This window comes from Pristiophorus japonicus, chromosome 27, assembly GCF_044704955.1.
Source record: "Pristiophorus japonicus isolate sPriJap1 chromosome 27, sPriJap1.hap1, whole genome shotgun sequence".
Taxonomy (NCBI): Eukaryota; Metazoa; Chordata; class Chondrichthyes; family Pristiophoridae; genus Pristiophorus; species Pristiophorus japonicus.
Window position 1 is genome coordinate 17,912,308 of NC_092003.1, and position 24,148 is coordinate 17,936,455.

Consider the following 24,148-nt stretch of genomic DNA (forward strand, 5'->3'; position numbering starts at 1 on the left):
ATGCCTCATCGGGCTGCCATCCACATTCCCTGTAAGCGGCGCTTTTTTCTGCGTGGCACGTTCCTTTCAATGCGCGGACCCTGTGAATTTCTGCGCGCTCCGCAGTATGCACCGTGGATGAGCGTTCCGCGTGGGATCGTTCCCGGTACTGTGCGGCCGCGCGGCTTAGCGGCAACGCTGGCTGCCATGCCAGACAACTCAGCAATTGCTGGGTAACAAAAATGCTCTGGCACATTCGTGACGCATCTCCCTGCTCGCTCGCTCCGAGTCGAGGCAATGCCGCTTAATGCCAGCTGTCCGTTAAACGGATGATGTAGAATAAACGCTGGGGGTTGATGTTGTGACGTTCGCTCAACGTGACACAAGAACATAAGAAATAGGAGCAGGAGTCGGCCATTCGGCCCCTCGAGCCTGCTCCGCCATTCAATACGATCACAGCTGATCATCGACCTCAACTCCACTTTCCCGCCCGATCCCCATATCCCTTGACTGAGTGCCCTAAAATCTATTGATCTCAACCTTGAATATACTCAACCACTGAGCCTCCACAGCCCTCTGGGGCAGAGAATTCCAAAGATTCACCACCCTCTGAGTGAAGAAATTCCTCCTCATCTCAGTCCTAAATGGTCGACCCCTTATCCTGAGACTGTGTGACCCCTGGTTCTAGACTCCCCAGCCCGGGGGAAACACCCTCTCAACATCGAACCAGTCAAGCTCTCTCAGAATTGTATGATCATATTATCATCGTGATATGATGATAGAGGATTACTCTCAATGTATTGTCATGGGAGTGGATGGTTAAGGGCAGCAGTTTAAAAATATTCATACCCTTGCATGGTTAATTCATTTCTCGAACGATATTCCGAGCTGCATGTGCAGCCTCGGTATACAGAAGGGCTGTTAAATTAATGCAAATTGGCATAGATCACACTCATTGGGAGTGGAAGCGTGCGAAGGTCAAAATAGGTTCTGACAAGGTCTGTAACGAAATTCCATTTAACCCCCTTTCATTCATGAAATGATGGAGCAAATCCAACAGCAGATATGGCCGGGCTCTGAGAGGGAACACGAGAAATGAAGAGGGAGAGACAGATTTCAGGCTTCAAAGGAGACAGATATTTTCATACACTGAACACAAGCAATTACTTGAATTCCCAAACTAAGTCAGCCTTGGCTCAGTGGGTAGCAGCTCGTCAGAAGGTCGTCGGTTAAAGTCCCAGTCCAGGGAGTAGTGAGGGAGTGTCGCACTGTCAGAGGGGCAGTATTGAGGGAGTGTCACACTGTCGGAGGGGCAGTACTGAGGGAGTGTCACACTGTCGGAGGGGCAGTACTGAGGGAGCGCCGCACTGTCGGAGGGGCAGTACTGAGGGAGTGCCGCACTGTCGGAGGGGCAGTACTGAGGGAGCGCCACACTGTCGGAGAGGCAGTACTGAGGGAGTGCCGCACTGTTGGAAGGGCAGTACTGAGGGGGCGGCGCACTGTCGGAGGGGCAGTACTGAGGGAGCGCCGCACTGTCGGAGGTGCAGTACTGAGGGAGTGCCGCACTGTCGGAGGGGCAATACTGAGGGAGCGCCGCACTGTCGGAGGGGCAGTACAGAGGGAGTGCCACACTGTTGGAAGGGCAGTACTGAGGGGGCGCCGCACTGTCGGAGAGGCAGTACTGAGGGAGCGCTGCAGTGTCGGAGGTGACGTCTTTCAGATGAGACGATAAACTGAAGCCCCGTCTGCCTTCCCAGGTGGACGTAAAAGATCCCAAGGCCATCATCAGAGTGTCCTAGGGACAATATTTATCACGTAAACGACGTCGTAACATAAAACAGATGGTCTGATCATTGTCACATTGCTGTTTGTGGGAGCATGCTGTGCTCAAAATGTCTGCCGTGTTCCACACATTCCAACAGTGATTACACAAATTAATTAGCTGTAAAGCACATTGGGACGTTCGGTGGATGTGAAAGGTGCTATAGAAATGCAAGTCTTTTTTTTTGTTTCTTATGTCTCGGGAGGAAAATAGTTTTTGCAATCCCAGGACTAACTTTGTGTCTATCTATTTAATGTTAGCATTTTATATCCCTGCATACAACCCTGTCGTCCTTGCCAAGCATTAATCATATGGCCACATTTAAAATGGCAACAAGATATGTAAACTTGTCACACTGTAATGACATGCTCCGCCCAGCAGAGGCACTCCACTGCACCACTGGCAGGAGTGGATACTTACAGCAAGACCAGTGTACATAGGGAGCTTGCATCACAAGTCTGTCTATCTGGAGAAGCTGGGCTTGTTCTTAGAGTACAGTTTCTTAAACGATAAGGGGATAAGGGGTTATGGGGAGCGGGCGGGGAAATGGAGCTGAGTCCATGATTGGATCAGCCACGATCGTATTAAATGGCGGAGCAGGCTCGAGGGGCCGTATGGCCTACTCCTGCTCCTATTTCTTATGTTCTTATATAGACAGGCTAATTGAGTGCGCAAAAATTTGGCAGATGGAGTATAATCTGGGAAAATGTGAGGTTATACAATTTGGCTGAAAAAACTAGCAAAGCAAATTACATTTTAAATGGAGAAAAATTGCAAAGTGCTGCAGTACAGAAGGACCTGGGGGTCCTTGTGCATGAATCACAAAAAGTTAGTATGCAGGTACAGCAAGTGATCAGGAAGGCCAATGGTATCTTGGCCTTTATTGCAAGGGGGATGGAGTATAAAAGCAGAGAAGTCCTGTTACAACTGTACAGGGTATTGGTGAGGCCACACCTAGAGTACTGCGTTCAGTTTTGGTCTCCATATTTAAGGGAAGATATACTTGCTTTGGAGGCTGTTCAGAGAAGGTTCACTCGGTTGATTCGGGGATGAGGGGGTTGACTTATGAAGAAAGGTTAAGTAGGTTGGGCCGATACTCATTGGAGTTCAGAAGAATGAGAGGTGATCTTATTGAAACTTATAAGATAATGAGGGGGATCGACAAGGTGGATGCAGAGAGGATATTTCCACTGATGGGGGAGAACTAGGGGGCATAGTCTCAGAATAAGGGGCTTCCCATTTAAAACTGTGCGGTGCTCCCTCAGTACTGCCCCTCCGACAGTGCGGCGCTCCCTCAGTACTGCCCCTCCGACAGTGCGGCACTCCCTCAGTACTGGCCCTCCAACAGTGCAGCGCTCCGTCAGTACTGCCCCTCCGACAGTGCGCCGTTCCCTCAGTACTGCCCCTCCGATAGCGCAGCACTCCTTCAGTACTGCCCCTCCGACAGTGCGTGTTCCCTCAGTACTGGCCCTCCAACAGTGCGGCGCTCCCTCAGTACTGCCCCTCCGATAGCGCAGCACTCTCTCAGTACTGCCCCTCCGACAGTGCGCCATTCCCTCAGTACTGGCCCTCCAACAGTGCAGCGCTCCCTCAGTACAGCCCCTCCGACAGTGCGTCGCTCGCTCAGCACTGCCCCTCCGACAGTGCAGCGCTCCCTCAGTCGTGTTCTGAGGAATGGAAAGCGTTGAGGTGTCGAGTCAATGACTAGACCTCATTAATCTGTGGCCGTGTCGTCAGCTAAACCCTGAATGTGTTATTTCGTGTTGCTGCAGATGCGTGCGTAACCTGCCATATAGCTCACTCCCAGCCTCTGTGACTCCACAGACAATCCCCGGCATCTTACAGTGCAATCTATAATTACTAATGAACTACTCTGAGCTGTGCTGAAGCTTCACAACTTGTTGCCTGCATTCAACGTGGAGCAAATTACTTGAGATTGATTATCAGTACAGTTGAACTTTGGAGTATTTAATACAGATTTATCATGCTTAAGATCGACTTTCACTTACCGCAGAGTGTTGGAGCGGGAAATGGGCTGTAAGGGTTGTGCGCGTCCCATCGCTCCAAGAGGATTGGGTAGGCTGAGTGTGTTCTCATTGGAACAGGGGAGGTTGAGAGGAGACCTCATTGAGGTGTACAAAATATTGAGGGGCCTGGACACATTGGATAGTAAGTGCCTATTTCCATTGGTGGATGGGTCTATTACGAGGGGGCATAGTTTTAAGATGGTTGGTAGAAGGTTTAGAGGAGATTTGAGGGGATGGCTTATTTACGCAGAGGGTTGTGAGGATCTGGAACTTGTTGCCTGGAAGAGTGGTGGATGCAGAAGCCCTCACCACATTTAAGAGATGGTTGGATGGGCACTTAAAGTGCAGTAACCTGCAGGGTTACGGACCTAGAGCTGGTAATTGGGATTAGACTAGATATCCTCTTGTTGGCCGGAGCAGATACGATGGTAAGTACAGCAGGGAATACAATATGGCCAGGGCGATCTCCTGGACTAGTTTTGATCGGCTGGATGGGTCGGAGAGGAATTTTCCCAGATTTTTTTCCCTAACTTGGCCTGGGTTTTTATCTGGTTTTTGCCTCTCCCAGGTGATCACATGACTCCAGTTGGGGTGGAGTGTAGAATGTTTCAGTGTAAGGGGTGTTGCAGTTGTGTGGGGCGGACTGGTTGGGCTGGGTGCTCTTTACCTTTCCGCCATTGTTCATTGTTCATAGGTTTATATGTAACCTTCAGGGCTGCTGACCGAGGGCCGTGCTGCTCTTTGTCAGCCGGCGCGGACAAGATGGGCCGGAATGGCCTCCTTCTGCGCCGTAAATTTCGATGTTTCTATGAGTCCATGTAGGGTGGGAAATTAGGAAAAGGGGCGATGTAGCCCAAGTAAGTGATTCCCAATGACCGAACAGAGCATGGTTGGCAAGGCAGCACAGCAGAGGTGTAATGCACGGAATTACAATGGCTAGTCGAGGGGGAACATAAGAACATAAGAAATAGGAGCAGGAGTCGGCCATATGGCCCCTTGAGCCTGCTCCGCCATTCAATTCAATCACGGCTGATCTGTACCGTAACTGCATCTACCCGCTTGGTTCCGTAACCCTTACCCGCTCATTCGCTGCACCTCCGCCACAATCTCCCGCCGCTCCTCCGCCACAAAACACTCGCCGAACCTCCGCCACGATCACCCACCGAATCTCACGGGGTGCGGGACCCAGAGGAGGCGAGGGCCCAGGGGCAGCACGGACCAGCCCACACTGTGCGATATGTGAGCGCGCACTAGGTCCGTGCAGCAGAGCTGGTCTCCAGTCGTCCTGGTTAACCCTTGCCACTGGACCAAGACCTCGCTCTGTCAAGCCCGTGTTGTGGCTGGTGTGCAACGGTCACCCCACGTTAAAAAAATCCACCCACAGGCATCTTCCACCCTTCAACTGGAGTTCAGGACTGGAACATCGGGTCCTTCATTGAAACATCTGTGAACTCTTGTGGAAGCAAGTCATCCTCGTTCGAGGGACCGCCTATGATGATGAATACCCTTACCCAGCAACAATCTATCAATACTACAGCAAAATACTGCGGATGCTGAAAAGCTGAAATAAAAACAGAGAATGCTGGCAATCATCATCACAGGCAGTCCCTCGGAATTGAGGAAGACTTGCTTCCACTCTAACAGTGAGTTCTCAGGTGACTGAACAGTCCAATACGGGAATTACAGTCTCTGTCACAGGTGGGACAGACAGTCGTTGAGGGAAGGGGAGGGTGGGACTGGTTTGCCGCACGCTCCTTCCGCTGCCTGCGCTTGGTTTTGGCATGCTCTCGGCGACAAGACTCGAGGTGCTCAGCGCCCTCCCGGATGCACTTCCTCCACTTAGGGCAGACTGGTCTTTGGCCAGGGACTCCCAGGTGTCGGTGGGGATGTTGCACTTTTTCAGGGAGGCTTTGAGGGTGCCCCTGTAACGTTTCCTCTGCCCACCTGGGGCTTGTTTGCCGTGAAGGGGTTCCGAATAGAGCCCTTGCTTTGGGAGTCTCGTGTCTGGCATGCGAACTATGTGGCCCGCGGAGCTGGTCGAGTGTGGTCAGTGCTTCGATGCTGGGGATGTTGGCCTGGTTGAGAACGCTGATGTTGGTGCGTCTGTCCTCCCAGGGGAGCTGCAGGAGAAATATCACCAACGATGTCTCCGCAAGATGCTGCAAATCCCCCGGCCAATATTTATCCCTCAATTAATATCAGTAAAAGTAGATGATCTGGTTATTATTGTTGTTTGTGGGAGCTTGCTGTGCACAAATTGGCAGCCGCATTTCCGACAATACAGCAGTGACTACACTCCAAAAAGTACCTCATTGACGGTCGAGTGCTTTGAGACTTCCGGTGGTCGTGAAAGGCGCTATATAAATGCAAGTCTTTCTTTCATGTTGGTGTTTATGCTCAGCGCCCTCCCGGGATGCACTTCTGGTGATACTCAGCAGGTCAGGCAGCATCTATAGAGAGAGTTAACGTTTCAGGTCAATGCCCCTTCGCACCGCTGGTCGACCTGAAACGTTAACTCTGTGTTTCTCTCTCCACAGCTGCTGAGTATTTCCAAAAATCTATCAATCTCCGTCTTGGAATTTTCAACTGCACCCCAGCCTTTTGCGGAGGTAGCTGCAGATTCCCAGCACCCTTTGTGTGAAGAAGTGCTTCCTGGCATCACCCCTTAACGGCCGGGCTCTGATTTTAAGGTGACACCCCCTTGTTCTGGACTCCCCCCACCAGAGGAAATGGTTTCTCTCGATCTCCCCCCATCGAATCCTTTAATCATCTTAAACACCTCGATTGGATGGCACCTTAATCTTCTACAGTCGAGGGAATACAGGCCCAGTCTGTGCAACCTGCCCTCGGAATTTAACCCTTTATGCCCGTCTCTTTTAGCAGGGAACGGCTCAGACACTGTGGGGAAGAGCATAACGGGGAACATCAGCGGGGTGGTGGGAGTACAATCCCCGAAACAAACCGGCTTTGAAACGGGTGTGATCTGTAAAAATCAACGTTCAGAATCCGTACAGCAAACTATTGACATTCAGCACCAGGCTTATCCCGGTATCTGCGGAGCGGTGGCGACCGATCTCGGTGTTCCTTGTAACAGGGCGAGTGCTTCAAGACGAATGCAGAGTTTAATATTTAATACAGGCCGCTCTCCGAGCTCCGCGCGAAAGTTCAGACTGGATATGGTTACTGCCCGTTATAAAGTAGAACTCAAACTGGTGTGTTGTTTGCCCCTCAGTTGGCCCCCATAAAACGGGACAGCACGTGATCTTCATAGGCAGCTTGTCGGTCCTCCGCAAAGGTCCTTTGGCACACTAAACACAGTGCTTCAGAACGTTTGCCTGATAGTCAGCCGCCACCCACCCCCTGCGCCCCCCCACCACCCCCCCCCATTTGTTTCGGTCGTCTCACCGGTTCGCTCAAAGTGCCCGCACACCTCCCTCCCGCAGCAAGCGAGGGCTGGGCACGGATCGAATCGGAAGTCTCTCTGCGCACAAGTGCGGAGCGCGGCCTCGGACGGCAAGCCACGCATCACTGCCCATCTTTTCACATCAAGGCCAACAGGAAAATCAGCCACACAGCACCAAAACCCCCCCCCCCAACCCCCCGCCACCGAAAGGGTTTCCATGTGTTTTCCACCCGTTCTCCCCAGCGCATCTCAGCTGCTCATCTTGCAAGGTGAGTCCACTTTGGTGGGAAAAATAGAAAAGCAGAGTATTTTTTAAACGGTGAGAGATTGGGAAATGTTGGTGTTCAGAGGGACCTGGGGGTCCTTGTACACCATTCACTGAAAGTTAACCTGCAGGTACAGCAAGTGATTAAAGCAAATGGTATGTTGGGGTTTATTACAGGAGGGTTTGAGTATAAGAGTAAAGACGTCTTACTGCAATTATACCGGGCCCTGGTGAGACCACACCTGGAGTATTGTGCACAGTTTGGGTCTCCTTACCTAAGGAAGGATATACTTGCCATTGAGGGAGTGCAACGAAGGTTCACCAGACTGATTCCTGGGATGGGGGGATTGTCCTATGAGGAGAGATTGAGCAGACTGGGCCGATATTCTCAAGTTTAGAAGAATGAGAGGTGATCTCATTGAAACATACACAATTCTTACAGGGCTTGACAGGGTAGATGCAGGGAGGGTGTTTCCCCCCGGGCTGGGGAGTCTAGAACCAGGGGTCACACAGTCTCAGGATAAGGGGTCGGCCATTTAGGACTGAGAGGAGGAGGAATTTCTTCACTCAGAGGGTGGTGAATCTTTGGAATTCTCTGCCCCAGAGGGCTGTGGAGGTTCAGTAGTTGAGTATATTCAAGGCTGAGATCAATAAAATTATGGATATTAAGGCCATCAAGGGATATGGAGATAACGCAGGAAAGTGGGGTTGAGGTTGAAGATCAGCCATGGTCTCAATGAATGGTGGAGCAGGCTCGGGGGGGGTCGAATGGCCGACTACTGCTCCTATTTCTTATGTAAGAGCCCAGCGAGGCGACTGCAACCGAGGCAAGCATTAGAGTTTGCCTCGATCGAGTGTGCGTCAGAAATTCCGACCCGAGCCCTTTCCGGGGATGGCGGGGGGGGGGGGGGGAGAGGTCGCTGGATGGTAAGCAGGGGTTGGCAATCCTCGGCTGTAATCACCCCCGCCCCCCCCCTCCTCCCTCACCCAAGGAGCATTAAACCGCCATTGTGCAGACTCAGATCAGCACCGACTAAGGACTGAGCCTGGGGCTGACTGGCCAGTGTGTCCCAGGTGTGCCCCTTGCTGAAGAAAGCACCACGTCGGGACGTCCCAGAGCACTTCACAGCCAGTGCCGTACAGTGAAGAGTCTTCGCTTCTTCTTTGGCAGTCCCCCCCGGGGTCGAGGATGACTTGCTTCCACACTACATCCGTTCGGAGGTGACTGATGAGTCCAACGCGGGATCAACAGTCTCTGTCACAGGCGGTGTCTGGGGCAGGGTCAGGTTGAAGGGACGGGCGGGTGTGGGGCTTAATTTGTTGTGCGCTCCTTCCGCTGTTTGTGCTTGGCTTCCGCGCGCTCCCGGTCGAAGAGACTCGAGGTGTTCGGCTCCTCCTCCACTCTGAGCAGCCTTGGGCCGGGGATTCCCAAGAGTCGGTGGGGGGGGGGGGGGGGGGAGCGGTACGTTTTTTTCAAGGAGGCTTTGAGGGTGTCCTTGAAGCGTGTTCTGTGACCACCCCCCCGGGGCTCGCGTGTCCAGCGGTTTGAAGAGTAGTCACTGTCGTAATGTTGGTTGAGGGATAAATATTGGCCAGGACACCAGGGAAGACTGCGGTTCCAGAAGGCGGCTCACCACCGCCTTCCCAAGGGGCAATTAGGGATGGGCAATAAATGCCGGGCCTGGCCAGCGACACCCACATCCCGAAAGTGAATGGAAAAAACTGCGGCATAAACACATGCAAGGTGAAATGATATTTGTAAGCAATACTGGAGCGGAAATGACTGAGGACCTCGCTATTGAAGGGGAGTTGTGGCACTCCCGATTTAAGTGGTCTGTCAATGCGATCGCTATTAGGCTCCATCCACAGAGTATTTTGCCAGTCTTACTTGACACTAATAGCAGAATCTAGGAATCGCTCACGTTGTGAATGAATGACTCTGAAGGGGAATTATAATATTGTATCGGACACAGCTCCTCCCACTGTTGACCCGGCCTCCTCTTGCAGAGCTGCCGAGATTGATCGCTGGCTGTGTGGCGAGCCTGTGGACCGTGACTGTACGGAACTGAGGTCGGGAACGCGCTGCCCGAAAGGGCGGTGGGAGCAGGTTCAATCGTGGCTTTCAAAAGGATAAATACTTGAAAAAGGAAACATTAGCCGGGCTGTGGGGAAAGAGCAGGGGGGAGTGGGACTGATTGGATCGCTCTGTCACAGAGCCGGCACAGGCTCGATGGCCCAATGGCCTCCTCTTGTGCTGTACAGTTCTAAGTGCCAATCCACTGTAGCAGTGTGCAACACAGTGCAGGATACAAGTGCTCCATACTGACTCTCACATGTATCACAACAACAACTTGTATTTGTATCGCGCCGTTAACATCCCAAGGCGCTTCACAGGGGCGATTATCAAACAAAATTTGACACTGAGGTGGATGAGGAGATAAGAACATAACATAAGAAATAGGAGCAGGAGTCGGCCATTCGGCCCCTCGAGCCTGCTCCGCCATTTAATAAGATTATGGCTGATCCGATCATGGACTCAGCTCCACTTCCCCGCCCGCTCCCCATAACCCCTTATCCCTTTATCGGTTAAGAAACTGTCTATCTCTGTCTTAAATTTATTCAATGACCCAGCCTCCACAGCTCTCTGGGGCAGTGAATTCCACAGATTTACAACCCTCTGAGAGAAGAAATTCCTCCTCATCTCAGTTTTAAATGGGCGGTCCCTTATTCTCAGATTATGCCCCCTAGTTCTAGTCTCCCCCATCAGTGGAAACATCCTCTCTGCATCCACCTTGTCGAGCCCCCTCATAATCTTATACGAGGAGAGAACAGGCTTGGTCAAAGAGGTTTTAAGGAGTTTCCTAAAGGAGAGAGGTTTAAGGAGTTTCCTAAAGGAGGAGAGAGGTTTAAGTAGTTTCCTAAAGGAGGAGAGGGGTTTAAGGAGTGTTGTAAAGGAGGAGGTAGGTTTTAAGGAGTTTCCTAAAGGAGGAGAGGGGTTTAAGGAGTGTTGTAAAGGAGGAGGTAGGTTTTAAGGAGTTTCCTAAAGGAGGAGAGAGGTTTAAGGAGTTTCCTAAAGGAGGAGGTAGGTTTTAAGGAGTTTCCTAAAGGAGGAGAGAGGTTTAAGGAGTGTTGTAAAGGAGGAGGGGAGTGTACTGCTTGTGAAATATTCACCGCTGTCGATAATCCGCTTGTCCCTGACCATATTTATTTCTCTGCACACAGATCTATCTTGGGTGATTGTGACCTGCCGATCTCGCTAACGGATTTACAATGGAAAAGCTGCTCTTTGGGTTGGTGCTGGCGGTGAGTGTAGCAGCTGTGGCTGAGGCCTGCCCCTTCCATTGCACATGCCAAAACCTGTCCGAGTCCCTCAGCACGCTGTGCGCCAACAAGGGGCTCCTGTTCATCCCCATCAACATCGACCGGCGCACGGTGGAGCTCCGGCTGGCCGACAACTTCATCCGGGTGGTGGAGCAGCAGGACTTCCTCAACATGTCGGGGCTGGTGGACCTCACCCTGTCCCGGAATACAATCAGCTTCCTGCAGCCCTTCGCCTTTGGGGACCTGGAGAGCCTGCGCTCGCTGCACCTCGACAGCAACCGCCTGACGGCCATCCAGGACAACAACCTGAGCGGCATGGTCAACCTGCAGCACCTGATCATCAACAACAACCAGCTCATCAACATCGTGGAGACGGCCTTCGATGACTTCCTGGCCACCCTGGAGGACCTGGACCTGTCGTTCAACAACCTGCAGACCGTGCCCTGGGAGGCCATCCAGGGCATGGTCAACTTGCACATGCTGAACCTGGACCACAACCTCATCGACTACATCATGGCGGGGAGCTTTGCGGAGCTGTTCAAGCTGGCACGGCTAGACATGACCTCCAACAGGCTGCAGACGCTGCCTCCCGACTCGCTGTTCGCCCGGTCCCAGACTGGGGTGATCAGCCCCACCCCTTACACCTCCACCATCATCCTCAACTTTGGCGGCAACCCGCTGCACTGCAACTGCGAGCTGCTCTGGCTGCGCCGTTTGGTGCGGGAGGACGACATGGAGACCTGTGCCAGCCCCTCCCACCTGGCGGGCAAGTACTTCTGGTACATCCCGGAGGAGGACTTCATCTGCGAGCCCCCCCTGATCACCCGCCACACCCACAAGGTCTGGATCCTGGAGGGCCAGCGGGCCACGCTGAAGTGCCGGGCCATCGGCGACCCCGAGCCGGCGGTGCACTGGGTGTCGCCGGAGGACAAGATCATCGGCAACTCCTCGCGGCTGACCTCGTACCGCAACGGCACGCTGGACATCCTGGTGACCACGGTGCGGGACGACGGCGCCTACACCTGCTTCGCCACCAACGCGGCCGGCGAGTCCACGGCCCTGGCCGACCTGAAGATCATCCCGCTGCCCCACCGGGGCAACGGCACCGTGCGCGTGCTGCACCGCGACCCGGGCTCCTCGGACATCACCACCTCCACCAAGCCGCAGACCAACGGCACGGAGGGACGGGGGGCGCGGGACAGGGCGGTCACCGTGGCCGACGTGACCGCCACCACGGCGCTGGTCCGGTGGGCGGCGGCCAAGTCGCCGCACGTGGTGTGGATGTACCAGATCCAGTACAACTCCACGGTGGACGAGACCCTGGTGTACAGGTAGGGACAGCCGCCTCTCGCCAACGCTGGCAACCGCTAAGGCCGTTGTTGTGTATTTAATAAGTACACAAGAAATAGGAGCAGGAGTCGGCCATTCGGCCCCTCGAGCCTGCTCCGCCATTTAATACGACCATGGCTGATCTGATCATGGACTCAGCTCCACTTCCCCGCCCGCTCCCCATAACCCCTTATCGTTTCAGAAACTATTTCTGTCTTAAATTTATTCAATGTCCCAGCTTCCACAGCTCTCTTCGAGTCGGCAAATTCCACAGATTTACAACCCTCTGAGAGAAGAAATTTCTCCTTGTCTCTGTTTTAAATGGGCGGCCCCTTATTCTAAGCATGTCCCCTAGTTCTAGTCTCCCCCATCAGCGGAAACATCCTCTCTGCATCCACCTTGTCGAGCCCCCTCATAATCTTATACGTTTTGATAAGATCACCTCTCATTCTTCTGAACTCCAATGAGTAGAGGCCCAACCTACTCAACCTTTCCTCATAAGTCAACGCCCTCATCCCCAGAATCAACCGAGTGAACCTTCTCTGAACAGTCTCCAAAGCAAGTATATCCTTCCTTAAATACGGAGACCAAAACTGCACGCAGTGTTCCGGGTGTGACCTTGCGTCGCGGGTTCTTTGCTCGAGAATTCATAGCAACAGCCCGTAACAGCTCCCCTCTGCTTCCTGCCTCCAAGCCAGATTTAAATCCAGCTTGCTACCCTTTGCCGGATTCTGTACCCCTTAATCTTCTACAGTCACCTCCCTCGTGGTTCCCTTGTCCACAGCTTTCAGACTGTCCACCACCACCACATTACCATTGAGCGAAAGTGTGCCGACATCTGGTGAAGGTTGCAATGGTAAAATAGCCGATTCCGAGCAGCTTTTACGGAAAGGCTGAGCACATTCAACAAGCGCAAGGCCGAACTGTTCCTGGAATAGCTCGTCTTTGGCAACCCTTCTGTCATGTATTTGCTTCATGGGTTCTTGCTTAAGAATTCACAGCAACACATTCCTATTAAGAACCAGTTGGTTTATTAGGAAACTACCACATTACCGGTTCATTCACCAGGCTCACAACCACCTGCCTCATCGTGGATCCCCCGAACCCAACTGGCCGGGGTTTTATTGAGTCTTGTGAACATCACATGACTGGCTAAGCCACTCCCAATTCAACAGCTCTACAAACCTGTGAGCCATACTCACCAGGGCACACATTACAGCTGTCAAGACAATACCAAAATGGGTTACAGAGCAGTGTAAAGATTGGCGAGTGCCATCAGGGGCTGAGACATTATCACAAACCAATAGCAAAGCCCCCAACTGTTACTGTTATCTCAACCCAGAGATGCATTATATCCTTGGAGTCTGTGCCATCCGAAATTACATCGTATTTACAGCATCAAAACAGGCCATTCGGCCCCAACAGGTTTATGCTCCACACCAGCCCCCTCCCACCTCTCTCCATCTCACCCCATCAGCATCTCCTTCTATTCCTTTCTCCCAGTCCATGCCGCCGTTTATGCTCCACTCGAGCCTCCTCCCGTCTTTCCTCATTCAAGGGGTATGGAGAGAAAGCAGGAATGGGGTACTGAAGTTGCATGATCAGCCATGATCATATTGAATGGTGGTGCAGGCTCGAAGGGCCGAATAGCCTACTCCTGCACCTATTTTCTATGTTTCTAAGTCTATCACCATATCCCTCTATTCCTTTCTCCCCCATATGTTTATCCAGCCTCCCCTTAAATACATCGATACTATTCACCTCAACCCCTCCCTGTGGCAGCGAGTTCCACATTCTCACCGCTCTCTGGGTAAAGAGGTTGCTCCTGAATTCCCCAGTGGATTTATTATTACAACTCTTCTGACAACCTGCCTCTTTGACCAAGCTTTTGATCACCTGCCCTAATATCTCCTTATGTGGCTCGGTGTCAGAGTTTACCAGTGATTTATATTTATGACCCCAAGTTTTGGACTCTCCCGTAAGTGGCAATATCTTTGACATCTACTGTATTGAACCCCTACTCAATTTTCAAGATCTCTGTTAGATCATCCCTCAGCCTTCTCTTTTCGAGAGAAAAAAGCCTGTTCATCCTTTCCTGACAGTTATAACCTCTCAGTTCTGGTCTCATCCGTGTAAAATCCTTTTTGCACCTTCTCCAGTGCCTCTATATCCTTTTTGCAAGGATATAATCAGCAATCTGTGCGGAACAACCTCGAAGGGCTCAATGACTCCTGTACTGCGTGCAGTTTTGGTCTCCGTATTTAAGGATGGATATATTTGCTTTGGAGGCAGTTCAGAGAAGGTTCACTCGGTTGATTCCGGGGATGAGAGGGTTAACTTATGAGGAAAGGTTGAGCAGGTTGGGCCTCAACTTATTGGAATTCAGAAGAATGAGAGGTGATCTTATCGAAACGTATAAGTTTATGAGGGGGGCTTGACAAGGTGGATGCAGAGAGGATGTTTCCACTGATGGGGGAGACTAGAACTAGAGGGCATGGTCTTAGAATAAGGGGCCGCCCATTTAAAACTGAGATGAGGAGGAATTTCTTCTCGGAGGGTTGTAAATCTGTGGAATTCTCTGCCCCAGAGAGCTGTGGAAGCTGGGTCATTGAATAAATTTAAGACCGAGATAGACAGTTTCTTAACCGATAAGGGAATAAGGGGTTATGGGGAGTGGGCGGGAAAGTGGAGCTGAGTCCATGATCAGATCAGCCATGATCGTATTAAATGGCGGAGCAGCTCGAGGGGCCGTATGGCCGACTCCTGCTCCTATTTCTTATGTTCTTATAACCTCCCATGGTGCTGTACACAGCGAGTTAAGATCAAGTGTAGTCCTCAGATGAGGAGGGTTAGAAGGCCTGGGATGGTTGGACTAGGACTCACAGATCTATACTATTGTCTCCATTTAAAATTTGTGCATTCTCCTTATTTTTATCTTTCCATTATAAGTTTCAATGTCCACATTTATAATTGCCTGCCGAAGTAAGCGTGTCACGGTGTACTTAGATACTTCCACCAGTAGCACCACCGCTGGCAGGAGGCTGTAATTACAGCCCGGCAAGTTTGCGAGGGTAATTTCCATTTCAACGGTAGATATAGTAATCAACAAATGGACGAAGTTAACAGGAAGTGCGCACAGATGCAAGCTTTGGCTCCCATTTGATTCTGAGCTGCGCCTTCCGACCCCATATCCTCTCCATCACCAAGTCCGCCGACTTCCACCCCCGTAATATCGACCCGCCTCAGCTTATCCGCTGCTGAAGCCCTCATCCATGCCGTTGTTTTCTCCAGACTGGACTATTCCAACGCACTTCTGGCCGGCTTCCCATCTCCCACCCTCCTTAAACTTCAGATTATCCAAAACTCAGCTGCTCTCGTGTCCAAACTCGCACCGAGTCCTGCTCACCCATCACCCCCTGTGCTCACTGCCCTGTGTCTTAACACGCCCCGAGTCCCGCTCACCCATCACCCCCTGTGCTCACTGCCCCTGTGTCCTAACTTGCACCGAGTCCCGCTCACCCATCACCCCCTGTGCTCACTGCCCCTGTGTCCTAACTTGCACCGAGTCCCGCTCACCCATCACCCCCTGTGCTCACTGCCCCCGTGTCCTAACTTGCACCGAGTCCCACTCACACATCACCCCCTATGCTCGCTGACCTACATTGGCTCCCGGTTAAGCAACTCCCTGATTTAAAAATTCTCATCCTTGTGTTCAAATCCCTCCATGGCCCTCGCCCCTCCCTATCTCTATAATCTCCCACAGCCCCACAACCCCCCGAGATGTCTGCGCTCCTCTAATTCTGTCCTCCTGAGCATCCCTGATTATAATCGCTCCACCATCGGTGGCCGTGCCTTCAGCTGCCTGGACACCAAGCTCTGGAACACCCTCCCTAAACCTCTCCGCCTCTCTCTCCTCCTTTAAGACGCTCCTTAAAACCTATCTCTTTGACCAAGCTTTTGGTCACCTGCCCTAATATCTCTGTGTGGCTCTGTGTCAAATGTTGTCTGATGATCGCTCCTGTGAAGCGACTTGGGATGTTTTATTACGTTTAAGGCGCCGTATAAATGCAAGTTGTTGTTGCGGTCCGATCATGCACAGCCCTGATTGGCCGTATTCCTGGAGGTTTCGTCACATGACCGACTGCCGCCATTGGCCGCCCGACAGGTCCATTCCTCATGGGGCCCAGCCTTCCCACGGCCAATCGGAAAGCGGATAGACTCTTCATTTTCCGATTGGATGATTCTTGACGGTCAGTCACACAGCCATTTTACCCTCATGTCCAATATTTTTACAAGTAACACACATCAGTGTTCAAAGACACTTTGGGACGTCCGGACGTGGTGAAAAGCACTATATAAATGCAAGTCTTATTTTTATATACCTGAAACTGTGCAACACATATTTTATAGACAGGTTGCGATTTCAAATCCCCATTACAGGGCTGAGGTGATGGATAAGTATTGCATCTGCTTCGAGCAGTTGGTGATCTCAATCCCTTACTCTGCAGGCCACATGCTGCTGTCTGCATCAAACACAATCACCATGGCAACAACTCTGACAGCAAGGCTGCAAGTGCCTTGCTTCACACTGTTTGCAGGCCCCCCTCACAGCAGTGGATTTGTTTTCAATTAATATTCATTCTAGCGGTGTGGGCGTCGCTGGCAAGGCCGGCATTTGTTGCCCGTTCCTAGTTGCCCTGTTAGCTAAATAACGCTGGTGCGAGACTGGAGTCACGTGTAGGCCCAGACCCCACGGGTAAGGACGGCAGGCTTCCTTGCCTAAAGAAAGGACTTGCATTTATATAGCGCCTTTGACGACCACCGGACGTCCCAAAGCGCTTTACAGCCAATGAAGTACTTTTTGGAGTGCGGTCACTGTTGTAATGTGGGAACTGCGGCAACCAATTTGCGCACAGCAAGCTCCCACACACAGCAATGTGATAATGACCAGATCATCTGTTTTAGTGATGTTGGTTGAGGGATAAATATTGGCCCCAGGACACCGGGGATAATTCCCCCTGCTCTTCTTCCCATAGTGGTCTTGGGATGTTTCACATCCACCCGAGAGGGCAGATGGGACCTGAGTTTAACGTCTCATCTGAAAGATGGCACTTCCGACAGTGCAGTGCTCTCTCAGTACTGCCTCTCCGACAGTGCGGCGTTCCCTCAGCACTGCCCCTCCAACAGTGCGGCGCTCCCTCAGTGCTGCCCCTCAGTATTGTCCCTCCGACAGTTTGGCGCTCCCTCAGTATTGTCCCTCCGACAGTGCGGCGCTCCCTCAGTGCTGCCCCTCAGTATTGTCCCTCCGACAGTTTGGCGCTCCCTCAGTATTGTCCCTCCGACAGTGCGGGGCTCCCTCAGTACTTCCCCTCAGTATTGTCCCTCCGACAGTATGGCGCTCCCTCAGTACTGCCCCTCCCACAGTGTGGCGCTCCCTCAGTACCGCCCCTCCGACAGTGCGGTGCTCCCTCAGTACTGCCCCTCCAACGGTGCGGCGCTCCCTCAGTACTGCCCCTCCGGCGGTGCAGCACTCCCTCAGCACTGCCCCTCCGACAGTGCAGGGCTCCCTCAGTACTTCCCCTCAGTATTGTCCCTCCGACAGTGTGGCGCTCCCTCAGTACTGCCCCTCCGACAGTACGGCGCTCCCTCAGTATTGCCCCTCTGACAGTGTGGCGCTCCCTCAGTACTGCCCCTCCGACAGTGCGGCACTCCCTCAGCACCGCCCCTACCACAGTGCGGGGCTCCCTCAATACGGCACTGGAGAGTCAGCATGGATTAGGAGCTCTAGTCTGTGAGGAGATTAGTTGCGTTTTTAAACTGCAATCCAGCAGCCTTTTACTGATTCCATCTTTTTATTTGCAAAATTGAATTTGTATTCTCAAAGTGCTCACAGCGGGATTTGAACTTGCATTCTCTGGATTATTAGTAGTGCTCTCTAGATTATCAGTGCAGTAAATAACCACTACACCATTGTACACTTACTGCTGGCGGCTCACAATTATACTGCTGAGGTAATAAGATAAACATTACAGCCTCTTTTATAAGTCATAAAGTAAATTGGGATATTGTTAAACACATCAGAAACCTCCAGTGCTATTTTAGATACTGTATTCCAACAACTCTGGCCCTTATGTTAATTTTTGACTTAAATCCCTTCTTTGCTTAATGGTGACTGAAGTGTAAGGTTCCGCGTGTTTGGCAACGTGTGCTGGTGCGAGCACTCAGCCAAGTCCGAGTCATTACCGCTGGCATCAGCATCTGTTTGGATCTCTCGGCTGCCCACAGCCTTTCACCGCTGAGAGACTTCTCAATGGTTTAATCAGCCCACTCATCAAATGGGTGCTGGGATGTGAAAAAAAATCAGCTTTCATTCTTCAGACCCACCTTGATTTGGAGAGCACAGCCATGAGCCCGTGATGTTCCGAGAGGATGGTCGGGAGCAACAGAGCTTCTGAAGAAAGGGAGCCTCGGTTAAAGGGGGAGGGTGGAATTACTGGGTGTAATTACTGGGGGTATTACTGGGGGTAATTACTGGGTGTATTACGGGGGTAATTATTGGGGGTATTACTGGGGGTAATTACTGGGGGTATTACTGGGGGTAATTATTGGGGGTATTACTGGGGGTATTACTGGGGGTAATTATTGGGGGTATTACTGGGGGTAATTATTGGGGATATTACTGGGGGTAATTACTGGGGGTATTACTGGGGGTAATTATTGGGGGTATTACTGGGGGTATTACTGGGGGTAATTATTGGGGGTATTACTGGGGGTAATTATTGGGGGTATTACTGGGGGTAATTATTGGGGGTATTACTGGGGGTAATTACTGGGGATAATTACTGGGGGTATTACTGGGGGTAATTATTGGGGGTATTCCTGGGGGTAATTACTAGGGGTATTACTGGGGGTAATTATTGGGGGTATTACTGGGGGTATTACTGGGGATAATTATTGGAGGTGTTACTGGGGGTATTACTGGGCAATGTTCCCGGTAAGCTGTGTGTGACCATGCAGAGCTCTGCAGTCTAGGCTTTTGAATAGAAACATGTTGCATGCGCGACATGTTGAATGGGCCACGCAGCCAAAAATAATGTAAGCGAACATTGTTGCTGGGGTATTACTGGGCTGGGGTGGGTTAGTCTTCTGTATTCCGTGGCCTAAACAGTGCTGTCAATAGCTCCGTGCAAATGTTCTCCCTCACTGCTTTGATTATTCATTGGATCCGATCATACAGACCTGCCAATATTATTGGCGTCAGAAAATTTAACAACCTTTAGATTGGATATTACACCTTTGATTCATTAGCCGATCTACTGACGGAAAAAGACTTGCATTTATATAGCGCCTTTCACGACCACTGGACGTCTCAAAGAGCTTTACAGCCAATGAAGTACTTTTGGAGTGTAGTCACTGTAGTAATGTGGGAAACGCGGCAGCCACATTACGCACAGCAAGCTCCCACACACAGCAATGTGATAATGACCAGATCATCTGTTTCTTTATTATGTTGATTGAGGGATAAATATTGGCCTCAGGACGCCGGGGAGAACTCCCCTGCTCTTCTTCCAATAGTGCCGTGGGATCTTTTACATCCACCTGAGAGGGCAGACAGGGCCTCGGTTTAGTGTCTTATCCGAAAGACGGCACCTCCGACAGTGTGGTGCTCCCTCAGTACTGCCCCTCCGACAGTGTGGCGTTCCCTCAGTACTGCCCCTCCGACAGTGCGGCGTTCCCTCAGTACTGCCCCTCCGACAGTGCGGCGCTCCCTCAGTACCGTCCCTCCGACAGTTCGGCGCTCCCTCAGTACTGCCCCTCCGACAGTGCAGCACTCCCTCAGTACTGCCCCTCCGACAGTGCGGCGCTCCCTCAGTACCGTCCCTCCGACAGTTCGGCGCTCCTTCAGTACAACCCCTCCGACAGCGCAGCGCTCTCTCAGTACTGCCCCTCCGACAGCGCAGCACTCCCTCAGTACTGCACTGCAGTGTCAGCCTAGATATATATGCTCAAGTCTCTGGAGTGGGACTTGAACCCACAACCATCTGACTCAGGGGCGAGAGGAGAGAGAGAGAGAGCTACCCACTGAGCCACTGCTGGCATCTGATGACGCAATCGTACATCTTAATCAATGGCTCAATCTATAACGTATTAATATTTTACAGCTAGGCACAGTTCCTGTCTGGTTTTCCCATTATACAGCCCTACATCCATCATTAAAATGGAACACTGCTGAGTGCTGAGCTGGGCTACAGGACTGGTAACCCGGAGTTGAATTCTGCCGGGGCAAATTATGAGACTGAATTGATTAAATTCGGGGAGTTGGGTGGGGCTGACAGCTTCAAGACAATGATGAAGCTGTCAAGTCGTCGTTAAAAACCCAACTGGTTCACTAATACCCTGCAGGGAAGGGAACATGCTGCCCTTACCTGGTCTGGTCCCACAGTATGTGTTTGACTCAACTGCTTTTGGGCAGGTATGCTCGGGCAATATCTGGCAGGATATGTTGAATAGGGAAGTGGGAGTGGGCGGGGAAGTGGAGCTGAGTCCATGATCAGATCAGCCATGATCTTATTGAATGGCGGAGCAGGCTCAAGGGACCGAATGGCCGACTCCTGCTCCTATTTCTTATGTTCTTATGGTGATGGGGTGAGATGGAGAGGGGTGGGAGGGGGCTGGTGTGGAGCATAAACACCGGCATGGAGCGGTGGGGCCCAGTGGCCTGTTTCTGTGCCGTACAGTCTGTGCAATTCCCTGCAATGAAAAGCATAGGTCACACTCCAATAACAGGGTGTTGGTGAGGCCACATCTGGAGTACTGCGTGCAGTTTTGGTCTCCGTATTTAAGGAAGGATATACTTGCATTGGAGGCTGTTCAGAGAAGGTTCGCTCGGTTGATTTCGGGGATGAAGGGGTTGACTTATGAGGAAAGATTGAGTAGGTTGGACCTCTACTCATTGGAGTTCAGAAGAATGAGAGGTGATCTTATCGAAATGTATAAGATTATGAGGGGGCTTGACAAGGTGGATGCAGAGAGGATGTTTCCACTCATAGGGGAAATTAAAAACTAGGGAAGATATTCTCAGAATAAGGGGCCGCCCATTTAAAACGGAGATGAGGAGGAATTTCTTCTCTCAGAGGGTTGTAAATCTGTGGAATTCTCTGCCCCAGAGAGCTGTGGAGGCTGGGTCATTGAATATATTTAAGGTGGAGATAGACAGATTTTTGAGCGATAAGGGAGTGAAGGGTTATGGGGAACGGGCGGGGAAGTGGAGCTGAGTCCATGATCAGATCAGCCATGATCTTATTGAATGGTGTAGCAGGTTCGAGGGGCAGAATGGCCGACTCCTGCTCCTATTTCTTTTTTCTTATGTAAACAGTAGCTGGACAATGATCACGAGTACTGGTTGTTAATCACAAGCCTGTACCCTGCTTAGTGTTCTGATGACGCAATCGTAAAACGTAATCAATCGCTCAATTGATAATGTATTAATATTTTACAGCGACACACACTTCCTGCCTAGTTTTCCCATTATACAGTCCGACAGCGGACCAGTGTTAGCAGATCTGTCCCGATCTGAGTGATTGGTGGAGCAGCCTCGAATGGCCCACTGCGGTTCCCAAACCTTCCAGGCAGCGATTACACCCTCCCTCACCAGCCAGACGAAAGGACGTGCACTTCGATAGTGCCTTCTCACGAAATAGGAGCAGGAGTCGGCCATTCGGCCCCTCGAGCCTGCTCCACCATTCAATAAGATCATGGCTGATCTGATCATGGACTCAGCTCCACTTCCCCGCCCGCTCCCTATAACCCTTGACTCCCTTATCGCTCAAATTTCTATCGTACTGTGGGAAACATGGCGGGCCCAGCAAGATCCTACGGACGACAAATGTAAATAAATGTCCAGCAAATCTGTTTTCAGTGATGTTGGTGGAGCGATAAATATTGGTGGGAACACAAAAAAGAAAAGGGAAGAAGGACTTGCATTTATATAGCGCCCTTCACGACCAGCGGACGTCTCAAAGCGCTTCACAGCCAATTAAGTACTTTTGGAGTGTAGTCGCTGTTGTAATGTGGGAAACAAGCAGTTTGCGCACAGCAAGCTCCCACACACAGCAATGTGATAATGACCCAGATCATCTGTTTTTGTTATGTTGATTGAGGAATAAATATTAGCCAGGACACCGGGGATAACTCCCCTGCTCTTCTTCCAAATAATGCTGCAGGATCTTTTACATCCACCTGAGAGAGCAGACAGGGCCTCGGTTTAACGACTCATCTGAAAGACGGCACCGCCGACAGTGCAGCACTCCCTCAGTACTGCGCCTCCGACAGTGCGGCACTCCCTCAGTACTGCCCCTCCGACAGTGCGGCACTCCCTCAGTACTGCCCCTCCGACAGTGCGGCGCTCCCTCAGTACTGCCCCTCCGACAGTGCGGCGCTCCCTCAGTACTGCCCCTCCGACAGTGCGGCGCTCCCTCAGTACTGCCCCTCCGACAGTGCGGCACTCCCTCAGTACTGTCCCTCCGACAGTGCGGCGCTCCCTCAGTACTGCCCCTCCTATAGTGCGGTGCTCCCTCAGCACTGCCCCTCCGACAGTGCGGCACTCCCTCAGTACTGCCCCTCCGACAGTGCGGTGCTCCCTCAGTACTGCGCTATAGTGTCAGCCTAGATTTCTGTGCTCATGTCCCTGGAGTGTGACTTGAACCCACAACCTTCTGACTCAGAGGCGAGAGAGTGCTACCCACTGAGCCACAGCTGACAATGTAAAAAAAAAGGATATAGCGTTAAAATACGGACTGCTTTACACCTGTGTGGCTGGTTATATCATCCCCTTCCCCAATAATGGCAGGGTCGCTCAACAAGCAATATAAAATAGATTGCCGTCCAATCTGCTCTGGAACGTGATAACAGGTCACTTCCATTTTGCATTTCGGCAACCTGTTTCCTGCCAGGTGATGTTTGCGTTTTATTCAGCAGCAGGGCAAGGATCAGGGAGCGTATCGGGATATGGGATTGGAGGAAACGCCCGGACAATCTGTGCCGATTCGAGTTGCGGAGGAAGATTAATAGTTGGAGGGCGGGTCAGTCAGCCCGCTCACTCCCGGGCCGCTGACATCAGCCCGAGTGTTGGGAGTGGTCTCTGCACTAACCCAGGGAAAACTGCGGAAAACCAGCGTGTGGGAGGAGACCTCGCGTAAAACAGATGGCAACTGCGAGAACGACGGGGAAGGGAACAGTGCAGTAAAGTTGTGATACTGTCTTGATATACAAGGTAGTGTCGTAGAACGATACAACACAGGCGGCCACTGGGCCCATCGAGCCTGTGCCGGCTCTGTGACAGAGCGATCCAATCAGTCCCACTCCCCCCCACCCCCGCTCTTTCCCCACAGCCCTGCTAATTCTACCCCTTTCAGTACATATCCAATCCCCTTTTGAAAGTTACGATTGAACCTGCTCCCATCGCCCTTTCAGGCAGCGCATTCCCGCTCACAACAACATGGTTCCCAGAGCTCTGGGTGTTTTTCTCACCTTCTGTCTGGGTCTGTTGTCGGCCAATTGATGGGAGATTGATTGCTGTGATTACTCAACAATTCCACTCGCGTTGTATCACCGAATCACAGAAATTTACAGCACGGAAGGAGGCCATTTCGGCCCATCGTGTCCGCGACGGTCGACCATATCACGCAGCAAAAAACAGAGGCACACTTGGTATTGTCCACCCAGCAGTCCCTCTGTGCAGCGCAGCACTTTAATACATAGGGACAGCAGGAGGACATTCAGCCCCTCGAGCCTGTATGTATGAGAGTTGATCTTATTGAAACATATAAGATTATGAGGGGGCTTGACAAGGTGGATGCAGAGAGGATGTTTCCACTGATGGGGGAGACTAGAACTAGGGGGCATAACCTTAGCATAAGGGGCCGCCCATTTAAAACTGAGATGAGGAGACATTTCTTCTCTGAGGGTTATAAATCCGTGGAATTCGCTGCCTCGGAGAGCTG

At 51.7% G+C, this 24,148-nt stretch overlaps 2 protein-coding genes across 2 annotated transcripts in view; one reads left to right on the plus strand and one right to left on the minus strand.

Moving 5' to 3' along the window:
* Positions 1 to 24,148, minus strand: part of LOC139239369 (pyruvate carboxylase, mitochondrial-like) — a 1,004,568-nt gene that overhangs the window by 561,167 nt on the left and 419,253 nt on the right. The window lies entirely within an intron of this gene.
* The window catches only part of lrfn4a (leucine rich repeat and fibronectin type III domain containing 4a), a 29,732-nt gene that overhangs the window by 2,506 nt on the left and 3,078 nt on the right, over positions 1 to 24,148 (plus strand). The window contains exon 2 of the mRNA XM_070867977.1: positions 10,719 to 12,148. Coding sequence (XP_070724078.1) covers positions 10,767 to 12,148 — 1,382 coding nt within the window. The 5' untranslated portion in view covers positions 10,719 to 10,766. The remainder of the gene's footprint in view (positions 1 to 10,718; positions 12,149 to 24,148) is intronic.